Source organism: Glandiceps talaboti, chromosome 10, assembly GCF_964340395.1.
Source record: "Glandiceps talaboti chromosome 10, keGlaTala1.1, whole genome shotgun sequence".
NCBI lineage: Eukaryota > Metazoa > Hemichordata > Enteropneusta > Spengelidae > Glandiceps > Glandiceps talaboti.
Window position 1 is genome coordinate 6,624,034 of NC_135558.1, and position 25,173 is coordinate 6,649,206.

The 25,173-nt window shown below is 35.0% G+C and overlaps 1 protein-coding gene across 1 annotated transcript; it reads left to right on the forward strand.

Annotated features, from left to right (window-relative positions):
* The first annotated feature begins 36 nt into the window (after window positions 1-36).
* Window positions 37-24,532, forward strand: LOC144441037 (phosphatidylserine lipase ABHD16A-like). Its single transcript, XM_078130547.1, has 20 exons — window positions 37-105; window positions 3,881-3,937; window positions 8,045-8,111; window positions 9,361-9,447; window positions 9,687-9,772; window positions 11,190-11,260; window positions 11,756-11,845; window positions 12,754-12,827; window positions 13,144-13,292; window positions 13,996-14,059; window positions 14,272-14,321; window positions 14,679-14,843; window positions 16,949-17,012; window positions 17,735-17,798; window positions 18,190-18,246; window positions 18,945-19,004; window positions 19,688-19,764; window positions 20,505-20,603; window positions 21,437-21,483; window positions 22,202-24,532. Exons 1-20 carry the CDS (start codon window positions 37-39, stop codon window positions 22,325-22,327), a joined length of 1,623 nt encoding a protein of 540 aa, XP_077986673.1. The 3' UTR covers window positions 22,328-24,532.
* Window positions 24,533-25,173: the final 641 nt, after the last annotated feature.

Consider the following 25,173-nt stretch of genomic DNA (forward strand, 5'->3'; position numbering starts at 1 on the left):
AATTGCAGCCTGGTACGAGGTCACAAGGTAGTCAAAATGGCGACTTTCATAAAGTGCACTTTTGGACCCCGGCTTTACCGAATTTACAGCCGGGGAGAAGTTCGGGTGAGTATTTCATTCACACGTACGAAAATAAGTGAAGTTCAAAACCTAGAGTCTGTCCGGAAAGGTATTGAATTAACCTGAAAGTCGGGGTAGGCTTAGACGTGAAATAAATATTAGCCTGTCATGTCGGCATCTAAAATTGATCATAAACACGGGCAAGGAAATACACACTAATGATATTTCCAATCCTTGTGAATAAGATGTTTTCAATTTTTGGTCAAAAATTTAAACAAGAATCTAATGCTACAATAAAACACGAGGGAACCAAAATCGAAGATAAATTTGAATTGTCAGGACAATTTGTCTAAAATGGTCTGATGACAGATGTTTTTAAACATTTTTTTGTTAAATTCTCAACAAACCTGTCACTCAGTCTACCATTTATTGTAGTTACTGTTCTTTTTATTTAGTACTTCAGAACAAGTGTGTATGTGGGGCAGATGTCATTTGATTGTTCATGATTGGCTCTGCAGTTGTCTTCACTGAAGTAGGGAGGGTTATTTTTGTGTTTCCCCACGGATCTGCAGACTGTATGAAACACACAAAAAAAGACTGATGTGAGAATATTTTAGTGATGCGCACGCAGACCAGAAATACAGCTGAATCATCGAGGGATCGCCGAACGACTGCACGTATCATACACATTTTATGTTCCCCAAGACCGATTTAGTTAGATAAGAAACAGGCTTCCCACGACCACTCATTACAAATATAAACAACACCACACTTCTGCCGACAAGCAGGCACTGTATGTGCACACACATATCACCACAGGGAACCATGCAAACCGACTGTCATATATTAGGATAAATGGAAGTACATGTATACACAATAAAAGAGACCCACTTCCACTCATCGATGAATATACGATGCATTTGTGCTCATACTATCGATTGCGTTGACCCGTCCCGTTTGAGGGAACTAAACACATCGTGATAACTGTGGTCTTCACAACATTATTTTGCATAAATTTCACCAGTGGGATCTGTAAGTGGGATTTCAAAGATATCGGCACTGCGAGAAATCAAAACACTTCGCTGTGCCATAACAAAGCGTCATTGATACTGTTTCAACTTCCATGTTTTGACTGTCGCACTACGACAGTGATGAACACGTTAGCGGCTTTCACAGTCATTCATGTTTCAATATCACTTGAAAACATCTACAAATCTGTTTGGAATTACTAAACTATTGCTGAATAATTGTTTCAGGCGATCGAACTTTTTGGTTTTCACGTTAAACAGAAGTTCCTGAAATCAAAAGACTTTTAACGGTTTGTTTTGTCATCCCGACTATAAGTATAAGCTTAAATGATGATACTTGGGACGCACACGTCAACCAATTTCTTCCGACTTGGATGATACACGTAAACCGACTGCCAAAGCAAGGGGTTACACTGTTCATGTAATATTGCAGACATTGTTTGTTTTCTTGTACCTGCAACTCTAGCTTTGAGTATTACCTTATGCCAAATTCTAGTCGGGTAGGCTGTTTAGACACGATGAGGTCCAACGTACGCAAATATAAACAACAACACTGCACTCTATACTACGTACGTAACGGTGTGTGACCTTGTCAACGAAAATTACCAAAGGTGCCATGGTACAAGCCGATCGTTCAATCGTAGTGGCAACACTTATAGGACATTCACGATAATTGAGTTGAATAGACTATGAGAGGGCATCGCTAAAATGCTCCTAAGGTTCACAGTTAGGCCACGTTGTGAAACGAATAAAAATGTAAATCCGGAAATTACCGATGATGAGATGTCACGTTTGACATGACCTCTAAACTTCGACTAAATTGTCGTAGATAGCGTGGTATTGTGAACGTTTTTTCAGTACTAACAACAAGTTGATCGTTCGACTGATGTTGATTCAATCCTTCTATTAACGTGAAAACCATAAAGTTCGATCACCTGAAACATGTGAAATAATTATTTAGCCGTAGTTTAGTAATTCCAAACAGATTTGTAGATGTTTTCAAGTGATAGTTGAAACATGTATGACTGTGAAAGCCGCTATAACGTGTTCATCACTGTCGTGGTGCGACAATCAAAATCAACTGTGTATAAATTATGGAAACGTGTGAATAAAACGAAAATGAAGAAATTACGTTTCTTGTGCGTCAGTTTTAAAATGACACGGCCCCTAAGTTTGATGTTGCGGCATACTCTCAAGCATGAAGCAACACATTAATCGTAACAGATACTCACTACATACAGGACACACTTCAAGTTCAGTTACAGTCACTAATAGTAATACCAAGCTAATAGGTAATACGTAGGCTAAAACCATCGATGGTTCAGCAAGAATTATGAGACACTCCCAACAGTTTAAAACTAAGACCAAAACCAGAACTTCAAAATCAACATGTACAGTGTACAAATCCAGAACAGTCTTTTGTAACACAGACTCTTCATCTGTCAAAGTTGGCGGAGGAAATACATGGTAGTTGAAATAGTATGCAATGACGCTTTGTTATGGTACAGAGAAGTGTTTTGTTTTCCTGCAGTGCCGATATCTTTGAAACCCTACTTACAGATCCCACTGGTGAAATTTACGTAAAATAATGTTGTGAAGACCACAGTTATCACAATGTACCTAGTTCCTAGTTCTAGTATTATTGAAAATTATATGAATTTACGTCTTTCAATGTGAGAGTCACTTGCAACTTTGAATCAATACACTTGTATGCGTCAAAATCTAATCCTGCAATGTGATGACTTTCAATAGCTTGTTTGTGCCGAGGACGATGAGTGTGTCTGTGTATCAGTAGGGGTTGGATGATGTTGTTTATATTTGTATTGAGTGGTCTGTGGGAAGCCTGTTTCTTATCTATCTAAATTGTTCTTAGGGAACATAAAATGTGTATGATAGGCACAGTCGTTCGGCGATCCCTTGATGATTCAGCTGTATTTTTTTTGCCAAAACGCAGGGTATATACCCCGCATATGGTTTGATGTGTGACAGATTCATCTTCATATGTAGTGTTTTTTTGTATAAACACATGTATGGATATACAACCCACATGGTTTAATGCGTGACACATTTGATGTGTTTAAACACAGGGTATATTATAACCAGCATGGTTTGGTGCGTGACACATTCATCGTCATATGTAGTGTTGCTTTGTATAACACAAAAGATATATACAACCCACATGGTTTGATGCGTGACACATTTGATGTGTACAAATGCAGGGTATATTCACATGGTTTGATGCATGACAGATTTGTTTTCATGTGGCCAAAATGCAGGTAAAATTGAAACGTCACCTTTTAAATGCCAGTAAATTTAAATTGTCACCTGCTGAATGCAGGTATTTACAAATTCCAGTAATTACGAACACATTATGCAGACTACTGTTATAGTCTAAAAAGATCTGGTTCTCTTGATGGAATCCGATTTTTGAAAAAAATGATGGTCCACAGACTTGTTCTCATAAGGGCCCGATAACACAAGTTTGGTGTGACCCATATTGCTTGAACATAGCATAAACCATGATATTGCTCCCTAGTTTGATGCGACCCACAATGTTTGAACCCTGACTAGACTATAATTAATATTCATAAGGTATATACATTTTAATATCAAGAATATATGCATATATTTTGAATAGTTTATGATTGTGACCACTTGTTAGCCATTGTACTTATTGTTATCTGTGGATGTTATGTTTTATTTATTGCAGTAATTTGAATATACATATGTTGCAGACAATGAAATTATTGAATGTATATTAATGTATATTGTGTTTTAATGTTTAATGACAGGGACGAGATTATGAAGCCAATAGTCTGGAACGCCATAGCGATACAGTCGTCAAGTGGGTAAGTCTCCTTTAAAGTATGTTCTCAAAGTTTGGTTTGTATGTATAGCTGATAGGTAGAAACAAAGCTATAACTTTGTAATGGTTTAGTCACAGTAGTGGTAACTACTAGTCTCACAGTGGTGAAACAACTACAGTTACATGTATAATAACGCAATCTGAAACAAAACGTCTTCTGGTTCGACAAAAAACTTACTAAACTGCTGCATTTTATCGTCTGGCCCATAAAATCTTACCAGCAGTAATATTTGTCAAGCAAGATGATGAAACATAGTAGGGTTAGTAAGATTTTAGTTGAGTCAGGACGACTGTTGACAGTCTAGCGGAAAACTTGAATATGTGCAGGCTGGTACATCACACTGCTGCATGCATAGATCTGTATAATGTTGACGGTAACTTTTAGTTCCTTGACTTGAGCAATAGTTACATGAAGTTGATCATCATTCAAAGTCCGAGGGGGTCGAGTGTAGTAAGATTTTTGTTGAGCCAGTGGATAAAATGTAGCAGTTATTACAGTTTTTGTTGAACCTGATGATGAAATATAGCAGTGGTATAGTAAGATTTCATGATTTTACTGTACTTGCCATGCCATGTATCACTATTTTTTAGAGTCTTTTCTCATTCCTCTCTGTCTCTTACCTTCTTCCTCTATGCTACCATCGATCTAGATCAATACAGAACTAGAAGAAGTTTCATGAAATTACTTTATTTAGATGACAATATCATCTCAAGTTGGCTATGTTTCTAATGTTCAAGTCCCACTTCAGATTAAGATTGTTATTTCAGTTTGAGATACAGTTGTCTGACAGGGCTATAGAAAAAGTCTGTCTATAGCAAACTAATGATCGTATGTTATCCTTATGGCTGCACTGATAAGATAATGGTAATACAAGAAGTTCCTGGGATTGAATCCCTGGCCTTCTATCAGAATTAGCACAAAGCTTGGTAAAAGAAGTAAAATATTTAGTCAGGTCATTTCTTGTACTGCTTAAAACAGGCTGTGAACAAGGTATATAACCCACATGGTTTGATGTGTGACACATTTGATGTGTTTAAACACAGGGTATATAACCAGCATGGTTTGATGTGTGACAGATTCATTTTCATATGTAGTGTTACTTTGTATTATCTCAAGGATATACATGTACACAACCTTCATGGTGTGATGTGTGACACATTCATCGTCATATGTAGTGTTGCTTTGTATTATCTCAAGGATATACATGTACACAACCTTCATAGTTTGATGTGTGACACATTTTATGTGTTTAAACACAGGGTATATAACCAGCATGGTTTAGTGCGTGACACATTCATCGTCATATGTAGTGTTGCTTTGTATAACACAAAAGATATATACAACCCACATGGTTTGATGCGTGACACATTTGATGTGTACAAATGCAGGGTATATAATTCACATGGTTTGATGTGTGACAGATTTGTTTTCATGTGGCCAAATAAAAAAAATAGTGTGTTTCCGATAACCTGACCATACCTAGTTTAGGTCGTCGACCCTAAACATTTTTTGCATGCAAAAAGGTACAATGGTAACAATTTACTTCTATTTCTGTGTACACCTCCATTGCTTTTGCCTCATATGTGGTCACTTTTTGAACAAATCGAAATCTTTGTTTAAACATAGATATATACAAGTCAACTCACATGGTTTGATGCGTGACAGACCTATTTCCATATTGTCGCACCAGTGTAGTATACAATAGAATAGAAGATACATAATTATTGCACTGACATGTCAGATATGTTATGTAACTTTGTATAAACACAGGGTATCCAACAGACATGGTTTAATGTGTGACAGATTCATCTTCATGTTATGCAATATTACTTTCAACACATACACAATGTACTTTTATTGTCCAATTGGGATGAAAGTCTGTGTCTCTGTGTGTGCATGTATGTCTGTGTCATCATTTTCTCAGTTAAAATCAAGAAAAAAATCAAGGGTGAAATTGTGGTCAAAATGTTAGCAAAATTAAGCCATTTTAGAATCCAATATGGCCGCCAAATCCAATATGGCCGCTGAATACTGCATTAACTCTATGGGAAAATAAAAGATTGAAGATTTCCTTGAAAACAGGATGGTCAAACCCCTAACCCCCACCCATTTCTTGTATTAAGTCAAAAGAACCAGAAGCATGCTCCCATATGGCAAAGTCTGGAGAGATTTTAAGAATTTTGACTTTTTAGTGAAATTTGCCCCCAGGGTTCAAATGGTACAGTATACAAGTGTAGTTTCTGATCACTACTGTAACAGCTGTGTATGTTGAAATTAGTAAGGAATATTAGCCTTGATTTCAAGTATTCAGATACATGTAAAGAAGATTAATTTGTCTGCCTGATTGTAACGGTTGTTGTACAGGTGTTGTTGCCATGAGATTTCATTACCCAGATTGATGTAGGGAGTAGTAACATCTAACATCAGCAAACTTTAGATAATAAACTACATGTAAATGTTGTGACTTATCACATGTAGAAGACAAAAAACACTTTGTATTACAGTGCCCCCTCTATGATAGACATTTAAAAAGAACTTTTTTGAAAATATGAAAGTAACATAACCAATTTTAATCTGCTTCCAGAAGAATACAAGTTCAAAGAAAATACATCTATCACTCTAGGCCAATTTATTAAACAGAGCTATTCAACATATCAAATCCACCTCAAAGTTTAAATACATATAACTTTACGTTTGAAATGTACTCTTTTTAAAAATATATTTTGATTTATGTGCTATTATTATATTAGTGAGTAGTTTTTCTTTGTAGTATAGATTAATTCAGTTTAAATTTGTTCTTTGTTTCATGTTATTGTACTTTAATAATCCCCCCTCCCTCTCGATAAATTATGTGTACTAAAAAAATAATAATACATGCAACATTCATGGCATATTGCATTGAAGTCCTGGTCAGAGTGCCTAGGTATGTTGTTACTTTTCTGTATTATCTACATCTTTTGTTTGAAAAACTGGGGTCTTATGAATATTGAATGTGCCAGTTGTCAGTATGTGGAAATATGAAGACACAAAATTCTATACCAGTATACATGTACATGTGATGTTGTTTGAAAAAGTTTGGTTTTCCCACTGTACAATAAATATTTTGATGTGACAAAATGTGTACATGACATTGTGTGCTTTTTTCGGAAAGTGGTCCGTAATGTATTTTGATTTGACGATAGACAGTATGCAAACACATGTGCTCTGATGCGAGTCATAGCATAACGTCACGCTGTCAGACACGTGAAGTTATGTGCTTTGTTTGTATAGTTGGCTTTTCCCATGGTCCAAAATGTATTTTGATTTGCCGATAGACAATGTGCTTTGTTTGCATGCATTTAATTTTTAGTTGGCTTTTCCTATTGTCCGAAATGTATTTTGATGTGACGATAGACAACGTGCAAATACATGTGCTCTGATGCAAGTCACAGCATAACATCACACTGTCAGACACGTGAGGTTATATGCTTTGTTTCCCCACAGTCCAAAATGTATTTTGATGTGAGGATAGACAACATGTTAACACATGTGCTCTGATGTGTTTCATAACGAAACTAGTCTGGATATCAATGTGGTTTCTAACTAAACCACGTCTGGTCAAAGTCCCTCAATCAGCACAAAAAGTTGTTCATCCAATCAATGAACCCAACTGACGGAAACAGTACCGTATAAGTAGCATCCTGAGCTGACAAATATACCATATTTGGACATTACTATATCTGCCCCAATAAACACCAACTTTATGAGGGACTGTGTTATTAGACCCCACCAGACGGAGTCCGGGACGGGGACTTATGGATTGGGTTCTGTCTGCCCGTGCGTCCGTCCGTCCATCCGTCCATCTGTCCGTCCGTCCGTCTGTCCGTCTGTCCGTCCGCAGCCGTTTCTTGGAGATGCCTCATCATGTCACAGCGTACCTTTCAGACTACGTTCCCCTTGTCATGACAATGTAGTCTGTTGACAAGGAAATCATATTTTAGACATCAATTGTACAACATGCTTACAAATACCACTATTAAATATTATGTTGTAAATCTTCTGATTTATGTGTTGTATTTATTTGTTGTTTTCACTCACTTTTCTTTAAAGGTAAACTTTCTGTGGAATTTTACATGGTATATGTCTCCTGGTGTTGGACTGTATCTGTATAAAAGAGGTAAGTTGTAGTAAATGTTGTATTACCATGGAAATCAAGTTATATGCAAACTACGATAGACACAAAGTAAAGCTAATTTTGCAAAATTATATACACTATCAATGGATATTGATTTACACTCTGCAGCAAGTATTTCTGAAGTGGTCACACATTCAACCTCAGTCAGTCTTTGCACTATCTTCATTACAGGGTGATTATATCTACACAGACAACTAACTTAGGCTCTGATGTCACCCACTTGTGTAATCTACCACATGCAACAACAATAGTTTTAGTCTGTGTCTATCTTAGTTTGCTGATAACACATTTTCCCAGTAGTTAGTGTCTCTTTACTATTTAAACTATTTGTGTGTGTGTGACCAACCCTGCAAAAAATAAAGAAATAACGCCATCTATAACAATGAAAATCGCCAGAAAGGCAACACATATCGTACCAATCTTCAGTATATAAAATAAAAGACAACACTGATGCTGTCATTATTCAGTTTAAAAAATGAAACATTTTGTTTGTAATTTGTCTGTACAGTTGGAACAGCGCCATCTAGAGTTATAATATTGCATGAGGATTGAGAACCTATAATGTGTTCATTTGCAGTCCTATTATTTTTTTGTTTATTACTCTCTTCATCATTGGCAAGTCAAAATTACACAATGATATAAACAAAATAACAATAGACTACAACCAGACAGAAAGACCATATACATATACCCAAAACACTAGTGACAACATGTACAATAGACTACAACCAGACAGAAAGACCATATACATATACCCAAAACACTAGTGACAACATGTACAATAGACTACAACAAGACAGAAAGCCCATATACATATACCCAAAACACTAGCGACAAGGAAACAATAAAAATCCAAAAATACCCCAAAAGACAGTGTGTATTAAATGGAATGAACAAACAGGTGACAAGCACCTCTACTAGTGTCCAACTAACATCAAAAACACATCAGTTCTAAAATAAATTATCAAAGTGAATGTACAAAAACTGATATTAATAATAACAAATTCATTGACATTAAACTTTTTTGCACACATGACATTTACAGAGAACCATGTACAGAAGACAGTCAGTTCAAATGAATTCACAAACTTCTGGTAATAAATGATGAAAGCATAGATTTAAATGATGACACATTCTCCGCATATCCAATTCTATGTATATACATGTATGTGTGATGTTTAATTTTATACCTGCAATATACACCTGCTTTCATTTTTTCCTCCCATTCCAGGTTATTTTACATCTGATGGTGTGACAAGTATTGCCAGATTTACTGGTACTGTATTTATTATCTTGTGTGGAGCTGTCATTTTTAGAGGTAGGTCTATTATTTTTTTTAAATTTTCCTAACTTTTAGAAGTAAAATCAACTTCATCAATAGTGGAATTAAATCCTAGTGATGTGATGAACAAAGACTAACAGCATCAATGATAGAGAGGGATTTTATGGGTGAACCCATGCTTTTGTAGGGATCGATCGATTTTCAAGTGACAAGTATAGAAAATTTATAAAAAATTTAAATACTTCAGCTTTTGACATTTTTTTTGACTCTTGTAGGAATTGGCAGATTTTCCAATGAAGAATATAGAAAATTTATTAAAATTTTGTATGAAGCAAAGATGAACAAAAACACTGAAAACAGAGTGAGTATTATATATATATATATATATGTTACCATGCATGATAATAATAATAATGTTGGTTTCTTATATAGCGCTTTCCCACTCCGTGCTCAAAGCGCTTTACAATTATTACCCCTGGCTCAGATCAGAACGGCACAATGGCCCTTTAGTCTTCCTCAACTCCCTGGGGAGCATACAATCCATTGCAGCCATTTAAGCGCATAGGATTAAAGCCTTCACATTGCAACCTACATCCTACCAGGTCCCTAGTTATACAGCTGGGTTGACTGAGGCACAGTCGTGGTTCAAATCTTGCCCAAGGACTTTAGCCACTCAGAAACAAACAGCAGGCTGCGACGGGGCTCGAACCTGCAACCTGTAGATTCCAAGCCGGTCACGCTAACCATTCACCCATCATGACTCCACATGATGTCCGGAGATTTGTGACACACAAAGTGGACATACATTTGTACCAGATGGTATAGCGCCCTCTGTAGTTTGAAAACATGCTGAATATTTCCCTGACACAAGCTCAGTGATTATCATGTGTTCATCATAGAATGCCACCACAACAAAACTTTTCACAAATATTGCATACTATTAAAAGGCTCTCACAAGATTTTAAGATAATGGAAAAATTAAACAGCACTATTTCAAAATGTTTTGCTACTGTGGCGCTCACTCTAAGTAGGTCACAGCCACTTCCGTTTTGTTGTTGCATTCGTGATAGCGTCTGCAGTGACATGTGATTTAGCAAGAGTACTTTCAGAAAATTGAGTTGACTGTCAGACCCTTTTGTTTGCTCACGATTATTTCTTTTTCAAACACTGGAAATATACATGTATCTGTACATATTATAAGGTACCTATTTCTCAGTTTATTAGGACAGAACTTTTAACTTTCTTCAGAAATAACTTTTGCTAGATTGCTGCTGCTGCAAGCGCTATTGCGAATTATTGATCGATTACAAAGGGACAAAACAGAAGTAGCTGCAACCTCCCTAAAGTGAGTGTGCTACCAGCGGCAAAACATTTCAAAATTTCGAATTTGCTATTTCAAATGAAGTCATGGAAATTATCATTGACAGCAGCTAATATCATTTGGGATGAGCTACCATCTCCTGAGTCTCTTTTTTAAACCTATACTACCAGAAAGTCAAAGTGTATAATCAGTCACATTAATTACCCATTGTTTTGATATGTTACCATCTGGTACATGTTATAGGCCTTTTAAAACCAAAACTAATTGTTTCAAAAACAAGTTTTTTATCCAACTGCTGTTTGTACTTTTAATGAGTCTTTATGTTGTTGTCGTATCATAGTTTTTTTTTAACTGAATGTATTTTTTTGGGGATAAGTAATCTGTACATTTTGTTGTTAACATCAAAAAATAATGATTTTGTCTAAAATATGGTTTTCAATTGTTACTTTTACCACAGAGACGGCTAGCCCTGTATGACTATCACTTCAAAGCCTGGCCTGTAGACTTTAGTTGGCATGAGGTATCAAGGTAAGGATTTTTTATCTTCTAGACACAACCAGACAATTTATGAAAGACAATAGTATTTGTATTTGTGCTATTAAAGGCAAAAAAAAAATTGTTTTTGATAACCTGACCAACCCTAGTTTAAGCCGCCAACATTTTTTAAACATTCAAAGTAAAAAAATGAGAAATTCTTTGTCTTCTTGACCTTCATGCATGTCTGTTTTCTTTCCCCAGTGATGTCTGTACATACATGTATTTCATCAAACTATCACAGAAGGGGAATCTCAACATGAAACCTACCCTATTTTCCTATGCCATGTTATCGAAAACACACAATTATTTTTCTTTGCCTAAGGATTGGACATTTAACACAGGGAAGGGGTGGGATGGTGTATGTAGATCTGGTAAAAAATACATAGATTGGATGGTGTGGGATGGTGTGGAGATCTGGTTAGACATTTACAAATTATTGGATGGTGTGAATTTGTGTTCTGATGAATGCATGTTGTTATTTTTCAGTGATGAAAAGAAACCCAAGTCAACCCCCAAAAAATACAAATCAAAACGTCTGGCTGAGAAAGTGAAAGGTTTACCATGTCAAGTTTTAAGGTAACTATAGAATCAATCTGTCAGTATTTGTATTTGTATAAATCTGTCCTTTCCCTTCCTTCCAGTAAATACTGTTCAGAACTAAACAAAAACTTTACACTAAACAAAATATAGGTAAATAAAAACAGCTTATTTGGCACATTATTTGAAACTAAAGCGCCATAAATCAGAAGGTTATAGGTTCAAAGCTTCACGCAGTCTGTGACCAGCAGGAAACCTACATATAAATTATACAGATATACATAAATGTTCGGCACATCTTCTAGCTGAGGAAACCATTTAGTATGTCTTTATGTGCTAAATAGTATACTGAGTGTAATATTTCCCAAAGTAGTGTAAACAGAGGTACTTTCATTCACATTTTTAATTGAGAATTTGTTTCAAATAAATTTCATGAGGGCGATATGTACTTGACTGTTATCCAAGTTTCCCCAAACTTTTACATGTAAAGGGTGATTTCACATGATTTGTGTGACCTCAGTACAACCTGGAATATGAATGGATATTCCAGGCCTACACTGCATATAAATTAATGAATGATGCTCATTATGCTAGACGACTTTTGCCGTGTAACATGCTCACAGAGCACCTATGAAACTACTGTTATTACAGAGTGTTTTTATCTCCTAATGTTGGACTACATTATTGTGAAAATACAGGAAAGAAATCTATCACAGTAATTTTGAAAGTAGTTGTATTTTGGGGACTGTATTCATGAAAATGTTGGCTTGATACACGTTGGAAGTGTCAAGACACTGACCCGGAATTGAAAATTAGCATTTTTAACATAGAGGTAAGTATGTGTAGGTTTCGTTAGTAGGCTACTTAGTACATCATTGTTGTAATTGACACAGTGTTGTCACATGTATATTACATATTCCTTACTGAATTCAAATCTGTCATTTTAGTTATGTACTCGTCCATACATTTGGTCGTCGAATGATTTATCCTGGTTCAGTGTCTGTGCTAGCATCAGCTGTAGGTGAGTAATATAATCAGGTATATGGTTGGGATGGGTTGTTTGAATGTGTGAACAATTTAAAGTAATAAATCAACAGACTGACACAGTTGGTTAGGATTTTATTTAGAGTCTCTGGCTAGATAATAAATCAAAACGCAGTGATTTTGGTCATAAAATCTTATCATCAGTCCAAAATTATAAATTCAGAACCTCAAACAGTGCTGAATAGACGGGTCCAATATTTGATTTTGATATTCACAGGAAAACGGTTTTTTTTTTTCGTAAAGGTAAATATTCCCATCCGAAAATAATATGGGTTATTTGTTTTATTTATCAGGTCCTATGTTACAACAAGGCAGAGCCAAGCTAATAGATGACCACAAGGGAATGAGAGCCAAGCTTCTGGCAAGAGATGGAAATAAAATTGATACTATGTTTATAGATAGACGGAACAAAGAAGAACAATTCAGTAACGGCAATATCTTAGTAAGGAATAATTGCACAATGTCACACAAACTCGATAGATGAATTTAAAAATTCATGGTGGGGTAGGGGGGGGTCTGGTATCAGTGCAATTGCTGAACTTCATTTTCACACTTCTAACCAAATTTAGAAAGCTTTCACTCCTTCAACAATAACAGGTTCTGTATTTATTATTGAAATGTCAGTTCATGAAAATGTACTGCTAATGTGATATACAGTGCTGGGTTTGTGCTAATATTTAATGTGTTTATTATGTTTTTACATTGCATTGCATTGATTGTAGTGATGCGACTGCTGCAATTTTCATCACGGGGGACATTATGTATAAACACATCGATGTCGCAGTAAATTTTTCAGATAAACAGATGTAAAGATAACAAAACCCCATGACCCATAAGTGGCAGTGTGGGTACTTGTGCTTGCCGTGTTTTCTGCCTTACTTTCAATTGCTACACTCGTGAAAGTATGTCAGCGTAGAACACTGTAACAACTGATGCACATACCCCATGTATGTCACACTTGCACTCACCTATCATGGAGTATAACACTCTTACACTGGTTTACAATTTGTAAACGGTAGATGATATAATATGAACTGATAGAAAGTCACCGGTGTATACACTGCCATGGCACCGAGTGTGTTGGTGGTACATGTACTTTTCCTGCTAGAATTTACAACATATTGTATTTCCGTTGTTATTTACAGGTTGTGTGTTGTGAAGGCAATGCAGGTTTTTATGAAATTGGGTGTACTTGCACACCTATTGAAGGTATATATGTGATAAACTATAAACAAAGTATTATAGGAATTTTTCAACAAATTTTCTGCTAAGTAAACTACATTTAATGTATTTACCAGAATTGATGCAAGTTTACTGACTTAGTCATCATGAAAAAGCACCCAATATGATTGAAATTTTTTTGTCATGTACATAATTTAGATTTTAGTTTCACATAACATATATGATATATCTTCCCATAGCTGGTTACTCAGTATTTGGATGGAATCATCCAGGATTTGCAGGTAGTACGGTAAGTTTGTTAAAATCTTTACAATAATATGTCTGGTAGCAGGCAGGTGTCCTAGTAAGACACTGAAATTGTTCAAATCAGTTTTATTGCATAATAGGTATGTGAACTGTGAAAAAGTGACCTTTGGTGAAAAGAGTTAAAGTCAGAAATTAAGTTTGTCAAGTTTTGGCATTAAAAGACATTGAATCATGAATAAGTGATCACACATTGTACTAAATTGACACAGGGCTACCATTCCCAGAGAAGGAAGCCAGTGTAGTAGATATCTGAATTCTGATTGGTCACTAGTCAATTAGATATGCAAATTTATGCTTGATTATTTTAATAATTGATGACATGTTAATTTGATTGATACAGGGTAAACCGATGCCACAGAATGAAGCCAATGCAGTAGATGTTGTAATGCAGTATGCTATCCATAAACTAGGTTTTCAAGTGGAAGATATCATCTTGTTTGCATGGTCAATAGGTGGATATTCAGCTTCCCTGGCAGCAGCTAATTATCCAGATGTCAGGGCTGTGGTGAGTTTTTCATAATACATTGTAGGAGATACAAGGAGTCGTTAGAACAGGTTTATTCGATTCCTCAAGAAATTCAAGCCCTTCCCAAAAAAAACAAAACAACAAGCAAAAGAAGAGAAAGCAATTCCGTTAAACAGATATACATTCCTATTTCATTTTTCAATAACCTGATAATACTTTTGGTTCATTATCAAAAGGGAGCTGTTATGTTTAGATGGGTATTCTTAATACAGTAGTGGACCTGCGATAAGTCGCAGGTCACAGGGTCCATTGTAACAACCGTTATTCATCAAGGGCCGTGAGTTAGCATGTCAATACTGAAAGTGCAATACTGAAAACAGTATAGTTACATTATGTACCAGTGATTGCTAGCATCTGTGTACACACTGCACAATGCGATAGTAGTGCAATACTGTAAAACATGGTTGTATTTGCTTGTGCATATGAGTGTTCCATGTATTCAAAATCACGAGTGGTCAGATATGTTCTTTTGAAATTTTGATGTTGTGGATAAACAGATGTGATAATATGACAGAACCCCATGGCCTCGCAATGGACGGTAGGGCGTACAGAAGTTATTTTCACGAGTGATTCGGTTTATTCTGCCGCGTATTTTCACGAGCGATAGCGAGTGAAAATACAGCAGAATAAACCGAATCACGAGTGAAAATAACTTCTGTATGCCCTGCCGTCCATTGCGAGGCCATGGGGTTCTGTTATTATTACATATGTACACCAAAAACGCAATAAAATGCAGGTGGGGAAGGGCGAACAACATATTCGTATGAATATGTATCAGGTCACCAGCTCATGTCATTCAGGTCAGGCAGAGGTCACAGACGTGAATTATGAGCGATGATTGGTTGTCAACAACAATAAGTATTGATATGCAAATTACGTGTTGACCTGCTCTCGCTGGCTAGCTCCGCTGTGATTCATTCACAAAACCGATCAGAAGAAATGCATACACGATTATTTTAGTAGTAGAAACAGATACAATTCAACAGCGTGGTATTCTTAGTGTCCTATATAATAGTACTTCAGTAAAATCTTTCAAAATGTACAATATTATAAAAGTTAGTCTTCATCAGAATCGGAAAAGATTACGGATTGTCTGCAGCGTTTTATAATGTAAACACACTGACATTGACAAGAACTTTGACAGAGGTGTTTCCGGCGACATGAAATGTGAAATTGAAAGATCCACCGCTAATACGGGTATTTTCAAAACATTCCGCATAACTGTGGGAATTGATTGACTGCGTTCTGGCTGGTTGATGGTCCTGAGGATTGTGTTGCACGATCTCCCATCGGCTGCATTTGTTGGGCGTTGTTGATGTGTACGAAGCATCGGTGGCCGTAGTCGCTGGGCGCGTGCCTCGGGTCAGCTTTATTTTGTTGTTGATCATAATAAAATTCACTCTCAGAAAGTTCAAAATAATTCAAATTAAACAAATCGTTATGTTCAGAATCCACCGAAATATCTTCCATTTGTAAAGTAGTGGTCGCCGGCAATATTTACAAACATAAAGTAGTTCGAAAGGTTGTTTACTCATTTGCATAATGAACAGTGAAAATACCTAACTAATTTGCATAGTTATTTGATAGGTAAGGCACTAATTTGCATAGTTATTTGATACCCCAGAACTTGCGATGGTCGAGAAAAATAGTGAAATACATTATGAACCAACAAAAAATTGTTCAAAAAGTGTGTAACAACAGGAAAGACACATATGTGCATTTAAAAAAATGCATTTATTTGCTTATTTTCATCAGGAATTGGTTTTACTTTTGGATCTATTTTATCTCATTTTATCTCATTTGCATAGCCACCAGTGAAAATACCGGTTTTATTTTTGACTGTACACCAACGTACACAATAGTACATATGTAATACTAACAGAACACCATGATTCTTGAATGCCAGAATGGTGTAGTCTTGTTGATATTTGCACTCATTCTGGCAGTGTTTCCTGTCACTGTTTCACAAATGACTGGCCACAGAGAACACTGCAAACTCTTACCCTGGGTATACCACATTGTGGTTACTGTCAAATACGGATATTTGTCATATATGTAATAATATAATTTTAAAATATTTTCAGATTCTTGATGCAACATTTGATGACCTCGTGCCATTAGCTATTGCTAAGATGCCAGATAGTATGCGTAAGTAAAATAAACTAATTCTTAATGTCACAGAAAATTTATGTTTCATCATAAAATAGACCTGCTCTCAATGGTATACTTCAATCCTCTCATTCTGTCTCATTCTATACATTCAACATAAAGTGTTAGCTGGTGGAGTCATCATGTATTGATATTTTAGCAGTCATCCTCCATTGACCCTAATGTAATGACCAATAGAAATCTTCAAAACTCAGTTGCTAGTTCTCCATTTCAAGAAGAATTCATCTTACCGAGAGCATATGTACAATGGAATAGGCTCCACCCCTTCCTAACACTCTGACTTGCTAACAATACTTCTATGTTGGTTTAGAGTTTGATATGAGAGATCTTCATGGATGTATTCCCACCCAAAACTTACAAATGTATCTGTGAAGATCTCTCTTAGCAACCTCTAACCAGGTACATGTATATACATGTATCTTGCTTATTTCTGTGACAAAATTATGGTATAACATTTATGGAACATAGAAATTTTACCATGTTACCATCCTATTATTTGTGGTTGAAAATATTTGCCAAAATAGATAGATAAATAAATAAAAATAGAACTTGATCTTACTTCTGTTGCCTTGTAGGGGGTGTGATAACCAGATAAATAAATAAAAATAGAACTTGATCTTACTTCTGTTGCCTTGTAGGGGGTGTGATAACCAGATAAATAAATAAAAATAGAACTTGATCTTACTTCTGTTGCCTTGTAGGGGGTGTGATAACCAGAGGAATCAGAGATTATGTCAATCTTAACATTGCAGAACAACTCTCACAGTAAGTCTTTGTTTTTATTCTCTCATAATATTCTCTCAAACTTCATCTCATCAACATTATCAGGGGGTGTACTACTATAGGCTATCGTCATAGGTCTCAGCTGAGATATGTAAAATGTGATACAGCTGGCATCTTGAAGCTTACATGTGAATGTATGGAGTGTTTTAAAGAAGGCAGTATATGAAGAGTGAGATTGCAAGAGTTGAGAATGACTGACATGGACACCTTTTAAACTCTCAATACTGAAATACCATCTCCATATGATACACTAGAAACTAATGAGCAAATACGTATAAGAAGATATTTAAATTACCCAAGATTGCTTTTCCTCTTCCTCTATCACATCAAACTGGAATGTAGACATCAACTTGTGACTATTGTCTCTTCACAGTTATTCTGGTCCATTGAGGCTAATACGAAGAAGTAAAGATGAAATAATTACCACAGAGTAAGTGTATAAACTGATCAATCCAAAAATGAAAACAATCTGACAAACATCACTACTTATGATTACATGAAATACTGCTGTTGCCAAATGTTACAGTCTGGGACTACTGTGTTGCCAGATTGTTGCCAAATGTTACAGTCTGGAACTGCTGTGTTGCCAGATTGTTGCCAAATGTTACATTCTGGATGTCTTAGAAATGCCAATTTAACTTTAAGGGTACAATAATACTATTTTAATTGTTAAAGGTATCATAATTCACCCACATACATGCTTGTGGTGTCAACATATTACCATAAATGAAGTTGCGTTTTCTTCTCAGATGGCCCTAGAGGGTGTTTGAAAAATGATTTTTGGTCAGATCCTTGAAATTTAGGGTCGGTTGGGTCATTAGGAACTCAAAATAGATTATGCCAACTTCTTGCATATCAATAGAATATATCACAAAATCTAGTGCATCCACTTATTCTTTTGCTAGGACAAAGAGGACAGTGGTAGTGAAAAAATTGATCACACCGCTTTGGAGATGAACTGTGTGTGCAATATTTTCATAGCTTGATGGAAAACACAGAGTGTCAACATTTAATGTAGACAATTATCTTTTACCAGGAACAGAGCTTGATGCATTTGGCAACTTTCCATGTAGAAAGCTTTGTGTTGATTAAAGTTTTATTCCATCTGTGTATTTTGTTTAATTACAGTGAAGAAAATGTCTCATCGAATCGTGGCAATGATTTATTGGTGAAAGTCTTAAAACATAGGTAGGTTATTGTATACCCAGTAATTGCATTTCTGACTATCTGAAAGATCTGATTTATCACAATTATGGAATTTGGGAATCACGATATTCAGAGAGTTAGTTACTGACTAGTATTCTGCACATGATGTTCTTTCCATTGATGACATAGTCTCTTTATTTATAGCACACTTATGCCTCAGTTGATGCTACGAGTAAATAGCTACTGCGTAGGGAATGATTGTTTAGTGAAGGATAGAGCTATTGCAGCAAGAGCAACAAGGGGTTGTACCTTTCATAGGGATTAATAAATTGTAACAGGGTTTACCAAGCTAGGTCAGTGCAAGGACTTATTTATTGGACAATTCTAGGGAAGTGTAATTAATATGTACATGTTCTTTAGTTGCAACAATATGTGCATGCATGCATGTGTGTTTCTTTCTTTCTATGTGCATGTGCATCTGGTCGTGTGTGGATGTATGAGTGTGTGTGTGCGTGTGCGTGCGTATTTGTATGAGTAATTTTTTTTGTGTGTGTGTCTGTCTCTGTGTGTGTATGTTAACATGTAGACTTAGACACAGGAAATTATGTTTAGGCAGACTTGAAAGATTGCAATCGTAAAGTAAAGATTTCGATACTTGTGTAATAATGTATGATAACTGAAAGAAGTAAGTTTTCAATTTATTTGTTGTTTTTTATGTGTACTAGGTATCCAAAGCTCATCACAGACGAAGGTCTATCAGTACTAAGAGCTTTCCTATCAGCAGATGACCAAGTAACACAATGTAAGTATACTTATAGCTTGTTAAAGCGACCATATGGATGAGAATTTTGGTATTTAATTTGAGATTTTAATTTATAGAACAACTTTAGTATGTTTTCTACATGAAAAAACAAAATGAAATAATATATACCAAGTCCTTGTTTGTAACTCAGTCAATTACAAAATGTTAAAATAATGTGCAAAATGTTTGTCATTGTATGAAAAATATTTTTTTTTTTTTTTTTTTTTTTTACACTTTTTGAATCTTAATTTTGCAATTTATTGAGTTACAAACAGGACTTGGTATGTGTTATTTCACATCATTTTTCAAGCAGAAAAACAGGAGAATTGTTTCATAAATTACAATTTCAAAATGAATACCCAATTCTCATCCATATGGCCACTTTAAATAAGGAGTAACAACTTCTTGTAGTAGGATTTCAACTAATCTTTATGGGGTGATGAAACAGGACCTACTTGAGAATGATAATGTACAATGAAAATTGAGAGGTTTTGGAGAAAGTTTGTCAGATTTCTCGATATAAAAATCCAGAATATCCATAGGAATAATTGAAAATAATAGCTCTAATATTTCATGAGAAATGAAATATTTTCTGGATGGTCAAATTTTAAAGAGTAGGAAAAGAACTACTCACTTAATCATCATGACACTTTGTACTTGAGTTGTCAGATTTGTTATCTTGATGTTTATGGTAACTTTTACATGATATTAATATGTATATTAATATTTATATCTTACAGTATCTATATTAACATCTATCGAGATGGAAGACTCAGAATGTTTACAGTTACTACAGAGTTACTCCGAGGAGTACTCATCAGGATTTCCTATGCTTATAGGTAGGTACATTCTCTAATACATGTGGTGTGGCAAATTGTCTCTCTATTTTACTGGGATATGGGAGTAGGGGTGGACTTGGACTTGGTCTGTGGTGGGACAAGAGATTGGTGACCCACATTCTCCACCAGTATTAAAGCTGTACTAGCGGCAACTGGAAACTTTTTTTTTTTGGAAATTATGTTGTTAGGTACAATAACTCACTTGTAATGTTGTAAACCGTGAACAGTATTGAATCACCTGCATGAACAGTATTGATTCACCTGCGTAAATAGTATTGAATCACCTGTGGGTAAACATGTTTTTTGTAGACGTATACATGATCAACATGATTTTTTGGTCTGAACCCAAACAGCGCCCTCAACGGCGATCACAATTTCAATAATTTTTCTGTACTGCTTATGGATAATATCAACCAATTATTGGTATTTTAACATTTTTCAGTGAATATATAATGTTTGTCTGATTGAAAAATGATACTCCAGTTACTACTAGTACAGCACAAACTGAACTTTCATTCAGGATTTGAAATCACTATGGATAATGTAATTTTTCCACAGTAAGAAATATACAGATTATGGTTGCTATTAAACCTGACATTAATAATACAGTAGTGTTGTATTCCATTTGGCAAATGTCAGCCTCACAGACTTTTCTCTGCTTGTGATTTTAACAAACTATTACTGACACAAATAAATAAACTACAACAATGGATGAAAGAGTTGACTTTGCCATTTAGAAGTGACCAAATACATTGATTTATATTGAAGTGCTGTGAAAAGCTAATAAATTTAAACATTGTTTTCTTTATTTCTTTATCAATTTCATATTACAGGTGATGACTTAAGTCCTGAAATAAAGATGAAACTCCTTTTATTTTTGGTAAGTTGACGCTGACTATTCTTTCAGTTATTAAGGGCTGGCATGGATAGGGAAGTACCTAAGGGATGATCACACACTGTTACATGAGCTCAATCAACAAACTTTTGTTTGCTTAGGGAGGGAGGGGGTCTGGTGTCAATGTGATTGCTGAACTTCATTTTCACACTTCTAACCAAATTTTGAAAGCTTTCACACCTTCAATGATAACAGGTTCTATATTTACTACTGGGATTTTGATAAGTTGATTAAAATTTACTTCTAATGTGATATACAGTGCTGGGTTTCTGGTAGTGTTTTAATGTGTTTCATCATGTTTTTACACAACATCGATCGTAGTGGTATGACCGCTACAATTGATATGTTTTGATGTATACACATAATGATATATTGATTTGTGAAGGAAACCTAAAATTTGCAAGTCCTGTTTGTTTTATTTCATAAAAAGGTTGTCGTTAGTGATACCTCTTTTATACTACCAGTGGAAAGTCACTTTGTAGAGTTGAAAGTCTTCACACAGTGACACAACAGATTGAATGCATACAATTAAGCTGCACATGATATAATAAGTAACATTACTTATCAGTAGTGTGTTACATGTAATCTGTACTGTTATTAAGGCAACCAAGTACATAGTGGACTCTGATTCAACTCACTGTGGAATATATAACATATTGTTCTATTGTATATACCATGTTAATTTTTACCGTTTATATTACAGGCTACCAAGTACATGGTGGACTTTGATTCAACTCACTGTACTCCCTTACCTGCCAGTCAGTTTGTGTTGCCATGGACACTGGATGAAGAATTTGTCATCTATGATGGAGAACAAGATGATTGTTGAACGATGAACAAAATGTTTGCATGTGTTTATTGGCCAGTAGAGAACAGTATAAAAGGAACTTATTGTTGATTGTCATGGAGTGAAATATTTTGTCTCTTTTAAAGTTCTTGCAATTTAAATGTGATATAATAGCAATCTACAAAGTATGTCTTTTAAGTTGAAATATGTTTCGAGACCAATATCCCTGAAAATCAAAGTTTTTGAAGTCTCTCTAGACGTTGCCATATAATAGCTTGTTCTTGTTCCTAGCCCTTTGAGGGGTCAGTTTTCTTCATTTGAAAGAATCAACAATCTTTTTTCCCCAGCAGAGTTAACATAGTAGTTGGCAACAATATTTGATATAATTTTGACTCGTATTTCAAAAATTTGCACAATCTCTGATTTGAACCGAGAATGTGTTTGAGTTTTCTTGACCAAAGTAACAGTTAAAGTTTAAGATGTTTATTTGTGAGGCACATACTATGTTAAATGAGTGGATCCTTGCTAGAAGCAATCACAAATGAAAAGTAAAATATTAATGTTAGAAATTATTTTTGAGTAATCAGCAAGTGCTCCCTAAATCTATTATCCAGTTAATATGCTGTGAAATGTTACATAATCATAGCCGATACTTTTATTGCACACCATGGTTTGATAAAACAGTTCTTATCAAACCATGAAATGTAATACAAGCCTCTGCTGTTCCAACATGCTGTGCCAAGTATTATTAATCCAATTCAATCGTTTACTTCTGTTCGTCTATGGTCTGATGTCGGCAGTTGTAAAAAGATGTTATTACCACAAGTCATCCTTCAACCCAGTTTTATCGTGATTATCACAACCACAATCTGATCTGAAATACCTTACTATCCTTTCATTTGAGTAATCAGATTCTAGTTATGATTTGATAAGTGTGGACTTAAGTTATTCCATGTTTCTCATTTTATCAACACCTTTACAATGATGAGTTAGTTGGTTGGGAAAAAGACAAAAGTAGTGTATGCGTACAAGTTGGTGATACTTTCAGTTCATAATCATACTTTAACAGTCTGAAAAATGACAATTAAAATCAGAAGGAAACTAAACCATTTGTTTGTCAACTTGAATTTCAGCAATAAACAATAATTTTTGCTGAGATACAATGTATGCACTTGTGGGGATGCTAGCTTACAATCAGTGACAATATGACTTTTGTCTGACCTTGCTTTAGACAGCATCAAATTTTTTTTTCATTATTTCACCTGATTGAAGAAGTACTGTCTGTTCATAGGAAACATATAATTAAGTACAGGCACCCTAAGTTATTCTGGTATAGTTGTATCTTTGGTTTTCTGTTTTCAAAACTTAATATTACATACAGAAAGCAGGTACTGTAACATTATTCTGCATTGACTAGCTACTTAATAAGAAATGCAAATATTAATGCACATGTATATGTTGATATACACTCATGTTTATTACAATATGTTTGATATAGATTAAGTTTATTTTGTTACAAGTGGGAAATATTACCTTGTCCAAATTTTTCATCTAGACTTGATTTGATCGACTTCTTCAGTGGACGTAATGGCATCACATGGTTAATGACAAGTACTTTAGAATTGAGAATCTGATCGTATGTGTGTGTGTGGAAACTGCAACCCCCTGCCTTGTTTCATATTATATGTTTTGATTAATAGGGTAACTCAGAAATTATAAGCACAAGTTGCCTGTAGAGTAAATGAGTATCTCTGGTTTGATTTGTCTCGTTGCGGATGTTTACAAAGAAACCATTTACTTTGGAGTTTGCTGTTTCCATTTGAATATTCCAAATATGATCATTTTCATTCACTTCATTCATTCATTACTGAAATGCTCTGCCAAACACATTACTTGAAATAAATGTATGTTTTGTTATGATTGTAGATATATTTTGTAAATTTAAAAAAATTTGTAGTTTAGTATGTTCTGTTATATTATGCAGGTTTTTATGTTCTTATTTATAATTTACACCATTCAAGTCATTTCTAAGATATCAGTAAGACTAAGAGTGGGGGAATCAGAAATATTGTTTGAAATTGATAAGTGTAATTGTTCTAGCTGAAAGAAACTGCACTGTAACTTTGAATTGAAACTAGTCTGGGGAAATCAATTTGTTACTTTAAGCATGTTCTGAATCATGTATGTAATACTCTGAACACATTGTTATTGAGATTTTATCAAATCAACTTGATTATTACAATTAAAAGCAAAGAATTATACACAGTAAAAGTACGGCAATAATTGTTTGATTTTTTAAAATTATGTGTATTGATAATTTTGTCGCAATAATGCAGTAAGGTCGTATCTGCTATACAATTGTATAGCAGATATGATCTTACTGCTCTGACTTGACGATTTATCTGTTCTCCTGAGAGCTTCAGACGCTAACAATTATTACCCCTGTCACGGATCTATAGTGACACAACAGCCCTTTAAACTTCCATTTCAACAACTTTGAGTTCAGTATGCCACACCAATCATGTTTTGTATTCTAATGTCATGGTCATAATACAACCAGTAACACTGAAGTAAAACACTTTCTCTATGTGCTGTACTCATTTATAGCATTCATATTACAACCAGTAACACTGAAGTAAAACACTTTCTCTATGTGCTGTACTCATTTATAGCATTCATATTACAACCAGTAACACTGAAGTAAAACACTTTTTCTATGTGCTACACTCATTTATAGCATTCATAATACAACCAGTAACACTGAAGTAAAACACTTTCTCTATGTGCTGTACTCATTTATAGCATTCATATTACAACCAGTAACACTGAAGTAAAACACTTTCTCTATGTGCTACACTCATTTATAGCATTCATTTTACAACCAGTAA

What these genes read in the sequence shown, in the direction of transcription:
- LOC144441037 (XM_078130547.1), top strand. Translation starts at nt 37, where the DNA reads ATGGCGACTTTCATAAAGTGCACTTTTGGACCCCGGCTTTACCGAATT. An exon ending in TTACCATGTCAAGTTTTAAG is followed by an intron (nt 11,846 to 12,753) that starts GTAACTATAGAA and finishes CTGTCATTTTAG; the next exon opens with TTATGTACTCGTCCATACAT. An exon ending in TGTGCTAGCATCAGCTGTAG is followed by an intron (nt 12,828 to 13,143) that starts GTGAGTAATATA and finishes TTTATTTATCAG; the next exon opens with GTCCTATGTTACAACAAGGC.